This window comes from Dicentrarchus labrax, unplaced genomic scaffold (assembly GCF_905237075.1).
Source record: "Dicentrarchus labrax unplaced genomic scaffold, dlabrax2021, whole genome shotgun sequence".
NCBI classification, from domain to species: Eukaryota; Metazoa; Chordata; class Actinopteri; family Moronidae; genus Dicentrarchus; species Dicentrarchus labrax.
Genome location: NW_026136711.1, coordinates 27,321,455 through 27,334,339, shown reverse-complemented (window position 1 = coordinate 27,334,339; position 12,885 = coordinate 27,321,455). Strand labels below are relative to the sequence as shown.

The 12,885-nt window shown below is 39.9% G+C and overlaps 1 protein-coding gene and 1 long non-coding RNA gene across 2 annotated transcripts; one reads left to right on the top strand and one right to left on the bottom strand.

Moving 5' to 3' along the window:
• Positions 1–27: 27 nt before the first annotated feature.
• Positions 28–11,421, bottom strand: mov10a (Mov10 RISC complex RNA helicase a). The gene is made up of 22 exons (XM_051413702.1): positions 11,066–11,421; positions 10,869–10,974; positions 10,518–10,720; positions 9,129–9,370; positions 8,782–9,028; positions 7,582–7,722; positions 7,334–7,496; positions 7,034–7,185; positions 6,771–6,941; positions 6,046–6,193; positions 4,834–4,995; positions 4,268–4,371; positions 4,050–4,147; positions 3,082–3,180; positions 2,782–2,890; positions 2,564–2,681; positions 1,861–2,052; positions 1,698–1,769; positions 1,237–1,362; positions 1,027–1,115; positions 664–782; positions 28–526 (listed from the first exon to the last, which is right to left on the bottom strand). Exons 1-22 carry the CDS (start codon positions 11,182–11,184, stop codon positions 462–464), a joined length of 3,045 nt encoding a protein of 1,014 aa, XP_051269662.1. The 5' UTR covers positions 11,185–11,421; the 3' UTR covers positions 28–461.
• LOC127371101 (uncharacterized) lies at positions 11,234–12,394 on the top strand. The gene is made up of 2 exons (XR_007886357.1): positions 11,234–11,313; positions 12,267–12,394. It is a non-coding gene; the product is annotated as an uncharacterized LOC127371101 (long non-coding RNA).
• Positions 12,395–12,885: the final 491 nt, after the last annotated feature.

Sequence of the window (12,885 nt, the reverse complement as noted above, 5' to 3'; positions counted from 1 at the left end):
AGGAAGGAAGCTTATGACATGATAGTGTGCAGTATAATATGGAATTTATTTTGTCAGTCTTCAGTTATTATCTGATAGAAATAGATTATTTAAAGAGAGTAACTTAAGTGCAATCAGCAGTAAGACAAACGGTGATTGATTCCTGAGAAATACAATAATCTGCTTCTTATTTTGTCACCCAGAAAACAAATTGCTTGTGTGCAGCAATGTTCGTAAGTGGCAGCTTTTATTTAAAAAGCCACTGAAAGACAAGGATGAAAAAGTCAAGAACAAAAGATTTGCAAGTTCATTTTGGCATTCTCATCAAAAAAAAGAGCCGCAAAATATGCAAACTGCTCTTAAAAGTTCATAAAAAGGATATATTCTTAAATAATAGATGCTGGGCATCCTTATGTACTTCAATTTATAATCTTGTCACTGCAAATGGTTCTTTGTTTTCTGTTGGTAGACTAACAGAAATGTTAATGTTCATTTTTCCATTCAGGGTCTACATACTGCTGCAAGGCACTCTCCTCTCCTACAGGACCTGTGACAAATACAGAAAGACACAAAAGTTCAGTTTCTCACAAGCAAAATATTTCAGGACTGCTTCATGCAACTGATATTAGCCTGAATACATGATTGTTGTTCACATGCAATTACAACTTTTATAGCTGTACTAACTGTCAGAATCCACATTGATTTTCAGTGTTGCCAGTCTTGACACAATGTCATCTTCTCCTTCTGCATCTTTAAAGTCAAATCCAGTGTAGCCATTCTCCTCCACGCAGTAGCTGATGAACCTGCAAATGAAAAACCACAGACTAAGCAAACATGGAAGAAAAGCTTATTATGTGATAAAACAGCTGCTAAATGGACCTTGAGTTGAGATTGTTTTGTCAACTACTGTTACCAAGGTCACAAACGCAATGCAAATTTCAATCACGTTTCAATAGAAGACTCTGCACTCATGTCTGCAACTGAAAGAGCACTTCTCTGTCTCCCAACACTACTAAAACACTTCCTGTGTCCCTTGCTTCATCTTACGTCTTCCAGGTGGAGTCCTTGTTGAGGATCACAGGGTTTCCCACGACTATCAACAGGGACCTGGCTCTGGTCACTGCCACGTTGAATCTCTGCAGTGTGGATACATACGCATAAGAAAAGAAACAAGAAGAAATGTTTGTTTGAAAATAAACATCTTAAAAATCTTGCTGGTATCACTTTATATGGCGAGAAGAAGGAATACAACAAAACCTTTTTGTTTGACAGGAATCCAATGTTGAAGTCTTCGTCCATCTTGACGTAGTTGATGCTGCTGCGGACAGTAGAGATCATGATGATCTTCCTCTCTTGTCCCTGGAACTCCTCCACAGATCCCACCTGATTAAAAGAAACAAACCAGCCAAAATACAAAATGATTGCAAACAATATAGCTGTGAATGAACACAATCTTTATTTATTTAAAGCAGCTACAGAACGAGCCAATCTTCTCACTAGATGGTATTGTTTGTTTATGTAGAGGAATCAAATTAAAGTAAATTAAGACTGAGTTAAAAACTCCTTGTCGTACGTTTAAATACACTTGGGCATGGAAGGAAAGAGACGAGCAAAATCTTTTAAATTCAGATTACTGATTATGTGCAGAAGAGACTTAAAATGTTGTGTTTCTTTCAGAGTGCCTAACAAGATTAAGAGATAGAGAGTAAAGTATTTACCTTGAGCTCTGTGAGATCACTCCATCGATTCCGAGCAAAGACGGACTTAAGGGCCTTTTGGATTTTCTCGACCTGTGAGAAAAGTTAAGCATTGTCACCGATAACTACTTCAAACGGGTTATCCACATATCTAAAAACAGAAGTGACCACCGTGCAGACTCACTTGTTTCCTGTAGGGGGCGATGATGCCAATGTCTTTTGCAGAGAGTTTGGGGAGACCCTTCTTTCCTTGTGTTTCCATCAGCTTGGTGAGGTAGTCGACCAGAACTTCAATCTCAGACACATTGAAGAAAGAGGGACTGTTGGCCTCTCTCTCGTCTTTTCCCAGCACCCCGTGGAAGATCAACGGGAAACCCTGTAGTGACGTGAGAGTGAGCAGTTGTCAGTTATTCCTGTGGTTTTGGCTGTTTTTGTTTACACTATTTCCTGTTTTTGTTTAATGTCTGCTCGCTTTTTGCTAGTGTTTCATGCTCAACTGTCATAAAAGAAGCATTACTCTTTAAACAGCCCTCCCCAGGCTTCCCTCTTTTATCCTAATGAGAGTTTAGCTTTTTTCTATAATTCCATTTTTGCCCCACTTGCCACATGTTTTCTAATGAGATATTAATAATTTTCCTCTTTGATTTCTGTGACAGTCTAAGGCTGTGTTGCAAAACTGGAAGGACTTTTCAAAAGACAGATTAGCTAAATAAATTGGTTAAAATCAGTTGCAGATATATCCTCACTTAAAGTCCTTAGTAATAAGTAAAACTTCAAAAACCCTGGATCCTACACTTCCCACAATGCAACTCAAAAGCATCTTTTGTATTCTTTGTGACTAGTGATTTAGTTTCCCTTCAACCTGTAGTTGATCAGAAATCAAAAACCTTTTTGGGAAGGTATTCCCAGTTGCAGTAGGCCTCCCGATCCCACTGGTCAGCAAACACCTGCAGTTCATTCTCATAGAACAGCTCATTGGGGATTTTCAGAATGGCAGCATGAGACCTGAGAGGGGAAAAAAAACAAGAATGCTGAAGAGCTTTAATCAAAACAGCAGCTTTCTAAACTAATAAATACAACCGGGGGTGAAAACTGAAAAACACACCTGTAGTTTCGCAACAGTTTGGTGACAAAGCGGGTGTCAAAGTGTCCAGAGTCTGTACTTTTCTGATATAAAGGGTTTTTCATCATCAGTCTCTCAAGCAGAGAAAGCCCTGAAGAACATCATAGTCATAGCATTACATTTATATCCTTGAATCATGTGGTTAAGTTAAGACACACGTTATTGTATGCTACACCTCTATCTGTACACTAAACTAACAGTGGTAAACACTGCAATACAGTAACTACTATCACAGTGTGTAATAGAATACATCAGGACACAATAATGTAAACCCTGTCTCACCGAGTCCATGGTCCAGTGCGAGAGGTGATCGAAGGATCGGCCCCAGCTGCTTGGGATCTCCTGCCAGCACCAACTGACCCTCCCCTGCACTGAGCAGACCTGTGAAACAAAGTGGAACATCCAACCACTCAGAAACAACACGCATCAGTTTTACCGCTTCACTTACACATTAAGACCACCTAAACTGAAACAGTGTAATGTGTAAGAAGGGTGGCGGTCTGGTTTAAGGTCAGTATATACTCCCTGAGAAGTGCCATACACAGTGTGGAAGTAGTGAAAAGCTTCTTCCAGATTTGAAATTACCAATGTCTTGCACACTCTCTGCAGCCATTGGCCAGGTTTGCAAAAAGAAAGATGTGAACATGGACAGAACTGAAGTGAAATCTGGATCAAGTTCTGTACAATGACCAAGGAGAAATCTGTTCACAGCCCCAGTTGACCAAGGCAGTTTCCCTCCATCATCAGACCTTATTTTAAGCAAGTATATTCTGTTCTGTACCAGAATAATCCAAATAAAAATAGTTTGAAATTTTAGTGCACTGTTGCATACATATTATTATTAGATTATGATACAAAGACAAATCATCCTTTTATCAAAAGTAGACACCCTGTATCATCTGAGGAATCCTGCTTGACAGATTGATGGATGCATGATCAATGTACTCTACAAGTATGTGTGCATCTTTAAAATATGCAGGGTTCCCACCCTATATGGTCCTGGAAATTGTACTTCTGTATTATAGCCCATCAGTTTGATGTAAAACTGGATGCGTATTGTGTTTGAAACTCAACTGTTGGTAGAATAAGCTGTGCATGTATGAGACTTCAAAGCGGGTTGCCATAAGTGGAACGGACTTCTCAGTGTCAAGAAATGTAGAAGACCGAAACATTGTCACGATTAAATATGTCTGACTGTAAGTGAAGAAGACAGTGTGCGGGAGTCTATTGTTCAGATATTCAGCATTTACCTGCAATAGGAATGACGCACTCTGGCTCCACTGCCTGGCCTCCTTCATCCAAGAAGACATGGGTAAAATGGCCAACTGGGATTCCTATAGAAACCAGTCTGAAAAACAGACACATACAGCAGAAATTCTGCATTCTGCAACATGCTGTGTAACACTAAAGAATAATGTCCAAGAGTCAAATAGTGCCAAATTTGTGTGTGTGCAAGCAAGCAACCTACCTGCCAGCTGTGATCATAGTTGTAACTACAATTGTGTATTTCATCAGATTTCCTTTATCTGGAAACACAAAAGCCTCTTGACTCTGGTCCCAGTTACAATGTTTCTGAAAGAGCCAAAAGACACATGTTAGAAAAACAACTGTGACAGATTTCCCATCCATCCTAAAATTAAAACATCTGCATGCAAGTTATTCATCTATCTCAGTCTCTTTGACTTCATGCCCTTCTGTTCTTTACTTGGTGACTCAAGTAACCCAACATCTGGATCAACAAACATCATGAATCATTCAGGTCAAACTAATTGTCATCAATGTGGTGAAGAATCTTGTGAGGGTGTACTTGCTTGAGTCACTGTGACATGTAAACGCTTTTCAGTTTCGGTTTCTATTTTAAAACTCACAATGTTCTGGGTCCTACAGACATCCGGTTACACATTAAATCATTTGTGGCCATGAGTGTAGTGAGTGTGATATCAAAAGCAGGTTTACCACCAATAAGACCTTAGCTGGTTTACGACCAGTAACTAGATTATCCTGTGGATATAAAATTTGCCAGCTGAAGCTCACCAGCAGGTCCTTGGGGACAGTGTTTGGGTCTCGGCTGCTGGCGTACAAACGGTAAACCTGATGGCGTTCCATGTGTACCATCAGTCTCTCACAGAGAAGATCACATGCACTGTTTGAAGGTGCACAGGCGAGGATGTGGGCTGACGGGTCCGCTCTGCTGACCTGTCGATGTAAGCAAAGTGAAATTCATCACTTAGAATTATTGATACATTTATTTTATGCTTTGTTGTTTTTAATAAACAGTGTTGGTTTAGGAAAAAAATGTTGTGTCTTGGAATAAACAATAAAATCAAGTATTATAAGAACAATTTAGTGCATTTCTGAATTTGTTCTGGTTTGGAAACACTAATTATAGTTTGAGTTAATATTAACTTTTTTACACTTCTTTATTTCCATCACAGAGAAGTTTTATCATTTTATCTGTCTACACATCCAGTGTTATGGAAGGAAATATCTTGCCTACTATGTATGATCTATCTTACATAATGCATTCAGCATATTTATGGAAATCAAATTCCTTTTTGTGGCCGTTTCTTGTTTTATTGATGAACAGCTCCTCCTTGCACACCAACAAATTATAAACATGAGTCTAAATTTCATGTCGATAATCAAAGACAATTACAGTGCAAACAAAACATTTTTTTGTTAGTATTTATCTTTTTTTTTTTTAAGTTATTTTTGGGCCTTTTATTGGCTTTTTTTTTATTGGATAGTGACAGCTGTAGGCTGCGGCACGCACACCTGTGGTGTCCACACAGAGAGCGTTTCTGCTGCTGCCGGCCCTATCTTACATTGAGTTTATCTGTGATAAATACAATACAATAATAATAAGGCTTGTTAACAAATTAATGTATTCAGTGCACAGAAAAGCTAAAGAGTTTTTAATCTGAAACAGCTACAAGAGATGTTGAGTTAAGGTGTTGTCTGTGACATATTGTACGGATATAGACATTTAAACTGTAGTGAAAGATGTATATGTTGCTGATAACAGCAAAATGTCGATATGACTATGAACAGATCCCTTTCACTGTCTATTTTGTCTGGGAACTGGACACAGCTTGCTGGTAGAGTGACTAACATGGGCGCCAAAATAAAACTGAAGACGTTTGTGATGCACACACGTGCTGCAGAGGTGGGCAGTGTGTCGAGGCCATAAGTTAAATGGATTTCAGGGTCCAATTACAGAGTAACGACAGCAAATCTTGAACATACCTGATTCATAGCCTCAACCAGAGTGATTGTCTTTCCAGTTCCAGGAGGCCCGAAAACAAGATGAGGAGCAGGTTTTGATGATCCGGCTATGATACGCTGGACCGCTGCTTGTTGCTGCGGGTTGTTTTCCAGCTGACGATTGAACATCCTGGATGTGACAATGGATTTTTAGAGCTTGTGTTTTATTTTCTTAAATTTTTTTTTGAATCTGTTTGAATTTTGATTTTATGACTTCTTTCTTTTTTAGAGAAGCACTTTGTAACATGGATTTTTCAAACTGCTCTATAAATAATAATAATAATAATAATAATAATAATAATAATAATAATTATTATTATTATTATTATAATTACCTCTACTATATATGTTCTAGAAAACAAGGCTTTGCCTGCAAGTCCTCGGCCAACATAATCCCCAATGTTTTTACTACATCCATTTGAGGCAAGTTTAAGGCATTAGACCAACAGTATCCCCTCCTGTTAGTACGATGCGGTGGATGAATGCCCAGAGAAAACTGAGGCGAAGGCTGCTGAGCACGCACACTCACCATTACGAGTTCATATGCTTCTATCACCAATGCCAGACAGTTTAAGCTGCTCTGTACTACAAGTATTACAGATACAATACTTTAAAGTGGTTAGGTTTGTGTGTTTGTAGATGATATTTCATCTGTTAGTGGTTTTGGTGTTCTGTATGCATGTTCTTTAGGTGTAGAGGCACCAGACCTGAATTTAGGCATGACAAGATTAGCCGCTGCTGCACCAGATGGGAACAGCACCTCTTCCAGCTGATGTTTTGCAGCCAAGTCCACCGCGCGATGCTTCATCTTCAAGGGGTACCGGTTGATAGTGAACTCCACGTTAAACTTCATATTGCTAATAAACATCTGCAGCAACCTGAAACAGGGATGGAGAGATAGAAGGAGGAGTGAGTCAGGTTCTTTATTCAACACCTGAGAGGTTTCAAGCATCCTTAGTCGAGCTCTTACCTCTTCGAGAAGCCCAGCTTCACGCTATCCAGCTCTACTCTGTGAACATATCCAGTGTACACAGTGATCGGCTGGACCTTGTCCTCAGACTTGGACACCCTCAGACAATCTCCTCGTAGAACAGATGGCCGATTCTCAGCAACACCAGGAACCTGTGGGAGAATATAAATGTTGGTCATGTTCCTGCAATGTGTTTTTAGTCCTTTCCAAACACAAATCACTGAGCTTATAGTAGATCAACAACAACATGTAGATTCAGTATATATAAAACAGTAGATGTGCACCGTGAGGATTCCTTACTCTGAGTGTGAGCAGCTTTTTGTTTCTTTGGTCTTGAGTCATGGTTTGGTCGTGGAGGTCATACTTCCTGATGTCCACCTCCATCTGTATCTCTTCCAGGTGCAGCAGGAGGTGAAATTGCTGGGAGTACGTCTTCATCTTTAAGGCAGAGTTGAGGAGACCCCTGGACATACAGTACACACACAAACATCGTGACGATGAGGGAGTTAAGGCACGGTTAGCTGTGAATAAATAAGTAATTCTCTCACTTCACTGATGGGAGTCTCTGCCTGGCAGCTGAGGAGAGGTACTCAGAGTCCTCCATCCTTTGTTTAGCCAGTTCCTTGAGGTAATCAGGGTACTTGTAATCTCCTAATTTCACTGCATTCTTTAGAGGCTGGACGACAGAACTGCAGAGAACAAAACACAAACACATCATGACGGTAATCATGAAAACACAATTTCAGGAACCACTCTGGGTCCATTTGTTGATCACTTTCAATTACAACAGAAGAAAATTGCTTCAACTAGCTCCCAAATCAAATATTTGTACTGAAATCTGTAATAATGGATTCCCTGCTGCTAAGGAAAAAAATCTGTCCTCAATTTATTTGGAGATAGTAAGACCCTTTGTGCCGCATTTGTTAATAGAGTATATTTGGAACATTAAGAACAGTTTCCTGTTCTGTAAACACTGAGCACGTCCTCTAAGGACAATCCCAAAAATAACAACGGAAAACACCTTGACCCGAAACTGGAAACTCCCAGAGCCAACATAGTAAGTAAAATTGATAACTAGCCATCCGCTGATGCGAAATTACGGCAATGAGAGGTATAAGACTAGAAGCCTCGATAGAGGTTTAGTGGTTCTGTGGTTGTTCTGTGATTGTACTTGGTTTTCTGAAGAGTTCTTGGAACTGTATTGTATTGACTTAAATAAATCCTGCAAAGGCTGTCCACGAACTTCTGGCTCCATGCATTTTTCCAACACATTCACTGTTAAACTATGATTTTTTCCACTATTGATTTACAATCGCACTCCTATAATATTGTCAGGCTTACAATAGACAGTTAAAAACTATAAAAATCAACACAGCAGCATCTGAGACATTGTCTTCCATATCTACCTTTCCCACAATGCAACTTGATCACAGACAGTTCGGTTGGAAATTCTGGTTTGTTATACTAGTAGCAGCTAATGTAGCCTTGAGCCGCTAGCCTCAAGCAGAGATAAGGAGCAGGCTACAGAGGTCTAGAAATCTCACTTACTCCACATTCCCAGACTTTATTTATTTTAAAGTCGTAGTCTTCAGTCCTTATCGACGCTGCATGTTTCAGACTTTATATAACTTTTTTCATATATGCTGCAGTATTCCCAATGATGTGTAAAATCTGTTCCTCTTTAATAACCAGGTACAAAAGTGCATTTCTACTGTGAGTCTTGGACTGGTTTACAATCGTTTTTTTACCTCTCAGGAGGTACTCCCTCCACTATCACGGTGTCAACACGCTTGTATGTGACCACCTGAAATGGTTTGTAAGGAGACACGGGCCCCAGCTCCGCAGCCAGCGGGGTCCTGGTCAACGCCTCCATCTCCCGCACAATGCAAAAAGGCACAGGTCCTGGCACGTCTGGGCAGAACTCAAAGTACATTGTGGCAGGGAAATATCCATAGTGGTTCAGCATGTACCGAACCATAACTTCATAGCTTTCCCCTGTGAAAGAAAGGAGAAAGCGAAAGATGGAGCCGTGAGCATTAATCACCTCTCCAGAGTGTGTTTTATTTTTTTAAATAGAGAGGAGAAGTTAACTCACCAGGACAGAGGAACAGTGGATTGGCTCTGGTCACGTTCCTCTGATCCTCCAGAGTGAAACAGCGCATCTTGTGCAAGGCAGTGTAGTAGGTGAAGTGCACACAGTTTGTTCCGTTGTTTAAGATTTGGAACTTGAGGATGAATGGCTCCCTAAGACGGTCCACAGTGAACTGAACCTTTCCACCGCTCGCCACGGGGTCGGACGTGATCTCAATGCCCATCTTGTCAGCTGTCAGCTTTTTCCTACGAGAGAGAGGTACGGTATATCAGTAGACTGCAGAGGGAAAGGGGTGGCGGTTGGGCAGTCGATGTATAGAGTACCATGTACCTGTAACTCTCCCATGCCATCACTCCCATCCCCCCTCTCTCTTTAACTTATGTCCAACATCAAATATAATGGATATTGACCTGCTGCGACTGGTAGCAACAGACCTTTTTCACCGGAGACATGTTGCAGGAAAAAGCACAGGATGAACTACTAAAATCCACAATGGCTCTTTTCCCTTAAATGTCCCAGGAAGCCTCTCCGGTGAGCCAGCAACAAGCTCTTGAACTGGCTTGCCTGTGATACATCCATCATAGTGTGAATTATTACACCTGTGCTTTTCTTGCTTTGACGTACCAAAATGTCTGCTGTGAAAAAGGTCCATTGCACACTGATGGCTCTACTGTGGAGACAAGTCAACAGCTGTGCTCACATCACAGAAGAGAATTTCACCGGGACCCTCTTCATCTCCGTTTCCTGTAGAGACAAAGGTCTCACCTCCCATCCTCTAAAGAGTATACTACCAGACAGTTTCATCTCTGGCTTTAATACCGTCTGGTATCAAAATACCAGCTCAGATAGCGAGACCCTACGGTGGAGGACAGCAGAGACCCCTCCATAAAGAATATTTATCACATCCATTATCTGCACTAGAGGTGTAGTCGTTTTTAAGTAAAATTGCCAAACATACGATGTTTCCAGCTTCTCAACTGTAAGAATTTGCTGCCTTTTCTTGTTTTGCAAGTAAATTGATTATCTTCAGACTGCTGGTAGGGCAAAAGAGGACATTAGAAGACTTCAGTGGGCTTAAGAACACTGCGATGGGCAATTTTCATTGTTTTACCAAACTTTATATCCTAACCAATTGATGGATAATTGAGAAAATAATCAGTAGATTAATGGATAATGAAAGTAATCGCTGGTTGCAGTACTCATCTACTGGATAGGTCGCCAGTGTATCACAAGGCTGACACATGCGGACAGATCACTCTTATGTTCACTCCTACGGGCAGTTTAGTTTAGTTTAGTCTTTGGCTCCTGAGGAAACCCACATGGGGAGAACATGCATGAAAAAGCACACAAGAAGGGACTTTAAATGTGAAACATGTTACAGAACAAATGTACCTGTTCAGCTTTAACTTGCGAAGGATTTCAGTAGCCAGCTTTTTCTTGGGGGTCAGCACAGGGATCACGGGGGTCGGGGGGACGGAGGAGGAGGAAGAGGAGGAGGAGGAGGAAGGTGCAGGTGTCTTCTGAGGGCTAGAGCTGGGACTGTCCTCCTGCTGAGGGGCCCGGGGCCTCCTCCACTGGTCACAGTACACTCGAACCTGCAGCAGGGATTAAAAATAACATAAAACTTCCGCATTTTATTTCTGTGGTATATGGGATAGGCTATAAATAATTGCAGCACAAGACAAAACATGTCCAGTCTTGTTCCCCATTTAAAAAAAAAAAAAAAAAAAAAAGACATCTTACCTGAGGTTTGACATTTATGAAGATGTTCCCCTGTCTAATTTGGACTTTGTTGAATTTCACAAGGGCGTAAAGAACACTAGAAAAATTGGGGTCTTTTATTCCTTCTCTGTGGACATAAACATACATAGAGTGAGTCGTGTAATACACAGTACAGTCTAACAACACCATGTGACACACGCTCGTTTTTTGCAGCCTACCTGCCCCTAAATTCACTGTTGTAGATGCGACGAAGTTCATTCTTGCTGGTGTTGGATATTCTGTCTCCCAGAAATTCAATGAAGTCCAGTCCGGATTCAAGACAGACTATAAGCGACATGTCTGCGTGTCACAGGCCGCTGCTTCTGACTATCGACTGACTCAAATGAGGAAGTTCATCGGCTGACCAACTCATCAACCCTCAATTTCCTGAAGTATTAGTAGCTGGAGCTGTGAACGCGCTCTGGCAGTAAGGGGATTTTTACGCGTTACGTGTTTTGCGGGACTTTTTGCGCGTATTCGCCAAGCGTGGACGTTTTAACTTTTTACGCTGGCCATCGATTTCTCATTCATTTTTAGGTTTAAACTGTCGATTAAATGATATATAAGTCAACTATTTAGCGCAGTTTGGCGCAAATTTGTAGCTGATGGACGCTCCCTAACGGTGTCATTAAGGGAGCGTCTGCAACTGTTTGACAGCTGAGGAGCGAAAACAGCTTTCTATACCAGAGTAAATACATTGTCCACACCATTTAGTGTACAACTTAGTGTGTTTATATACCTGAGAAAGTTTATCCGAAGTTTGAATTGCACTACGGGTCTTATATGACACACAAGTATCTTCTCTGGGTGTTTTGTTGACACTCCCTAAACCGCAGTTATTACATAATCACCAGCTGAGCAGGTTCAGAGCAGTGTGTACAGTGTGCTGTCATGTTTTCATATACATTATAATATATAATATAATACACATAGCTGCATTAAAGCATGGATAATATGTACTGGGACTGGCAAGCTTTGAAAATCCAAATAATGTGGTATATTTTGACACTAGGACTCTTTCAGTAATCGATTAATATTTAATAGCCCCGTTGTTGTTTGTGGGTTTATTTTTATTTTTATTTCATCTTGAATTCTTCAGATTGTCATTTTTGTCCAACCAATAAATTTAGCTTGCAATGATAAATAACAGTGAAAAGCAGGATATCTTCATATTTGAACATTTGGACACACATTCATTGATCATCAAAATTAGAGCTTCAAACAATTCATTTTCATTATTTTATCATCTATAGATCATTTTCTCAATTAATCTAATCTCTATGAACTTCAAAATGTTGTCAAAAATACCCTGCACAACTTTTAAGAGCAATTGGTGAGTTCTTCTAATACTTTTCTTTTGTTCAACTGTTCAAATTACAGAAATAGTCCTTTCGCTCTGGTGTAAAACAAGAAAAAAAGCATCACTCCTCCAATGGAAAGGCTGGAATCATCAAATATTTGGTATTTTTGCTTCAAAAATGTCTTTAATAAAAATAATTGCTGGTTGATTTTCTGAGTTGACAGTGATTAAGTGGCTTATCATTTCAGGTGTTCACAGTATTCTTCATTTACATGGTTATTGACATGAAACATGACATTTGTAGCCAAGACAGATGTATTATACCAACATAGCATACACAGTGTTGAGTGGCACATTGTCTATGCTTTATTATAAAGCATGAAATTTGGTCTGCATGGCACAGCTACAGGTACATATATTGATAATGCCATAAATATGACACTTTTGCTAAATATATTCATGCAGCCAGGACTTTTTTTATGAATAGATTTGATGATTAAGGGTTTTATATTAAATTCACACATTTTACATTTTATTTATTCACCTAAAATTTTAATTATATATTCTGAATTGTATCTCACTATTATGCTCTAGTGTTAAGTATCTAATTCTAGTGCAGAATATTAAAACCTTTAATTTAATTAATTTGGTTTTTAGCCTAAAAGAAAAATAATAGAGTGAGTAGAGTGCAAAATTCTC